General features: G+C 32.4%; 1 protein-coding gene across 1 annotated transcript; it reads left to right on the top strand.

Annotated features, from left to right (window-relative positions):
- Positions 1 to 2,379, top strand: LOC11438592 (uncharacterized). Its single transcript, XM_003630397.4, has 5 exons — positions 1 to 150; positions 234 to 327; positions 509 to 590; positions 1,505 to 1,584; positions 1,686 to 2,379. The coding sequence occupies exons 3-5, from the start codon at positions 519 to 521 to the stop codon at positions 1,939 to 1,941; spliced, it is 408 nt and encodes a 135-aa protein (XP_003630445.1). The 5' UTR covers positions 1 to 150; positions 234 to 327; positions 509 to 518; the 3' UTR covers positions 1,942 to 2,379.
- Positions 2,380 to 3,127: the final 748 nt, after the last annotated feature.

The raw sequence follows: 3,127 nt of genomic DNA on the forward strand, positions 1-3,127 counted from the left end.
CTAAACAATATTTATCCGCTCTTCTCTCTCGCGCGGCTCCCTTGTTCCTTCTCTAAACCTTGGCATCAACATTTTCCATTGAATCTTGTAGCTTGCATGCCCATTCATTCATCCTCTCAAATCTTTCAATTAAGCTTAAGAGAAACAAAGGTAAGATGAGAAAAATCCTCCTTTCTCCAATTTCAAAATATTCGTCAAATTCAAGTAATGGAAGTGAAGGTGTGGTTTGACAGGGATTGAGTTGGAGAAGAACAAAAAGGAGCTTTGAAGGAACGAATTTCCTGTTTCCTGTTCCTTAATTATCCTTAAGTTTGAACTGTTTCGAGGGTAATTTGGTTTTTTTTTTTACTTAGTTTCATTGTTCTCCTCTGTTTTCTCTCTTTTCTGCTTCTCTGTTCTGTTTTCTTATCTGTTATTTTTAAAATCATGTTATCAGTTATTTAGATATTTATAATAAATAGTCTGCAGTGTATATTAATTGTTTCTCTTCAATTTTATCAAGCCACAGGAAGCTAGAAATGAGTGTTACGGAAAATCCAAAGAAAACTGATGCTCCGCCAATTGTTAAGTTGAATAAGGCCTTGAAATTGGTAAATGTTATCTTTGCTCATTTGCTATTACTAAATTTAGTAATAATGTTTATGTACTTTATGTCTATGAAGTGGTTGGTGAATTATTTGATAGGCATTCATTCAGATTTTGGAGTATTAACTTATAGCGATGAATGTTTTGTTAGATCTGTTTGCTAAGATTGCAGCAAGTATTAGGTAACAACATAGTTGTTTTCCGGAGTTTATTCTAAAAAATGATTTCCATGTTTCTGAAGGATTTACTCCGTTTGATTTATATTTACTTTCTGAAGTGCGTGTGTTGATTATATGCAAAATTATAAGATATCTTAGAAGGCTGCATTTCAAAAAAACTCAAATAAATAACAGAGGAGTGAGCAAAATTCGTTCCTAGTGTCTCTTAGCTTATGATGTTCAATTTTATAACAAAATCTGTTTTCTTTCCAATAATCTTATTTTATGAAATTGAAAGTGTTTTAAAAATTGGTAACCTTAATTTAACATGCAAGTAAAGATTGAAAAAATTATTTATTTGTTATGGAAGTTACTTGTATTTCCACTACCTCTAATTTTCACACAGGCTCCTTTGTCGTGGCTCTTGATCTCCTGAGAAATTTTTAGAAAGAAATATGTGAAATTTTCATTCATTATGTTGGATCTCAGTATGAACCAATTTATGGTTGATTTGGATTTGTAATATAATTTTTTATCTACACTCACACTCGCATCCTCAAAGTAAAAAAATATGTTTAAATCCAAATCTTGTCACAAAGTGGGGTGAGTGGATAACTCATGTATATCTTCAAATTCCTTTTAGTTCAAAAGTTTTTTTTTTTTTTTTTTTTTTTTTGAGTATAATCTAGGAGGGATTTTATCAAATATTGTGAATTGCTTGATGCTGCTATGAGTTACTTGTCAGTATTTCTGATTGGCAGGCTGAGGTATGGGTAAAAAATATGAGCGGATCTGCTAGTGATGAAACAACAAATGTGGATACGGAGGGTCGACCTCAAAGGTCAGTATAATCACCACCGCTGTTAAGTTGTTAACAATTTGGGTTTTGCAAATCTGTTTGATATTTAACTATCTATGTTTTACCATCACACGTCTTTGTAGGCTTGGTCTAGGTGCAAAAGTACCACGACAATCCAATGTAGTGCTTTCAGATGATCCCGTTGAAAGGAGATTGCATTCCAGATTGGCTGCTGAAAAAAGAAAAGCAGCCAATATTACCAAAGATGAAGGCACCAACTCCTGTGGCGTTTTAGATGATGAAGACAACGAAGACGAAAGCAGAACTAATGCTTTTGCCAAGAGGAAGGCACCAGCTCCTGTGACCCTATCTATACCGGGAAATAAGAAGCAGAAGTGACACTATTATGAATCCTATTTTTATGTAGGCTTTGCGCTATCTCGCTTATTTTGCATTTACTTTGCTGTCTGCAGTACTTTTCTTTTGAAAGCCATTACTCATTAGCCATTTGTTGGAATGTAGTTCTTCACTTGAGGAGAATATTCAAAAGTAACTTAGCTCTTCACCTACCAAATTGGCAACTTAGCTACCTTAGGAATTCCTAGATGAGTGAGTATTCCTGGTTTTAGTGACCACATTCTAATTATCCCCTCTTAGTGTTGTTAAGGATTTTCATTGTGACAAGGGAAATAAACAGCAATGTTCAAATTGGAAATGATATGTATTGTGGTATATATTTGGTCTGTTTGTCATTGTAAACTTGTACTAATTTTAGCAAATGATTGGTGCCTCCTGTTGTGGAACATACATCAATATATGGTTTTTGTGTTTGTATAATTTGGACCCATGAATTTAGTGATCCAACTTAGACCAATATTTGAGAACCATTAGATTAAGTAGCTTATAGATCTTGTGATGTATTGTCAGTACCAGATAATACTCTCTTATCTCTTTCATGAATTAGCGTTATGTGTGGTCATGGAAACTCAAACTTCAGTCAACAAAATAACACAAACAATCCTAAAATGATTATTTATTTTTTAATAGAAAGATGGATGAAAGTTAATTTCTACCATGTTGAATCAAACAAACAAAACAAAAAAGAGGAAATAATTAAAGTAAAAAAAATCTAGAAATAAAAACAACAAAAACAGAAAATGGATATAAATTTTATGTATTTCTCCATGTTAGTATATTGAAATGAATCTATTTGTTTGTGGACATTAGTTTCTGCTTCCCCTCATAATTTGATTTTACACTTTTTTCGGTGCTAAAACCTCATTCATTTTCTTTGCTTCCATTCCAAATTAGATAAACTTCCAATGCTTTCCTGTCTTTATATCATTGCAAATTAAATCGAATGGTTTATGCTTAAGCAAAGCTTAATAAGAATGAGAAAAAAATGTTCAATCTGAAATGGGAATAAAAATATAAACTGTACCATTTTTCAATAGCATTGGTGGAGAAAACAACTGTACCATTTGCCATGGGAAAAGAGAGAATCAAAGAAGAAATTTCAGTGAAAAATAAAAACAAATAATCAGACGTGTAAGGTGCATTGTATTATTGTGGTTGCATATTAATA

The sequence above is a fragment of the Medicago truncatula genome, chromosome 8 (assembly GCF_003473485.1).
Source record: "Medicago truncatula cultivar Jemalong A17 chromosome 8, MtrunA17r5.0-ANR, whole genome shotgun sequence".
Taxonomy (NCBI): Eukaryota; Viridiplantae; Streptophyta; class Magnoliopsida; order Fabales; family Fabaceae; genus Medicago; species Medicago truncatula.

Coding starts and splice junctions, on each gene's coding strand:
- LOC11438592 (XM_003630397.4), top strand. CDS start 519: ATGAGTGTTACGGAAAATCCAAAGAAAACTGATGCTCCGCCAATTGTT. Junction 591..1,504: donor TGAATAAGGCCTTGAAATTG/GTAAATGTTATC, acceptor TCTGATTGGCAG/GCTGAGGTATGGGTAAAAAA. Junction 1,585..1,685: donor ACGGAGGGTCGACCTCAAAG/GTCAGTATAATC, acceptor ACGTCTTTGTAG/GCTTGGTCTAGGTGCAAAAG.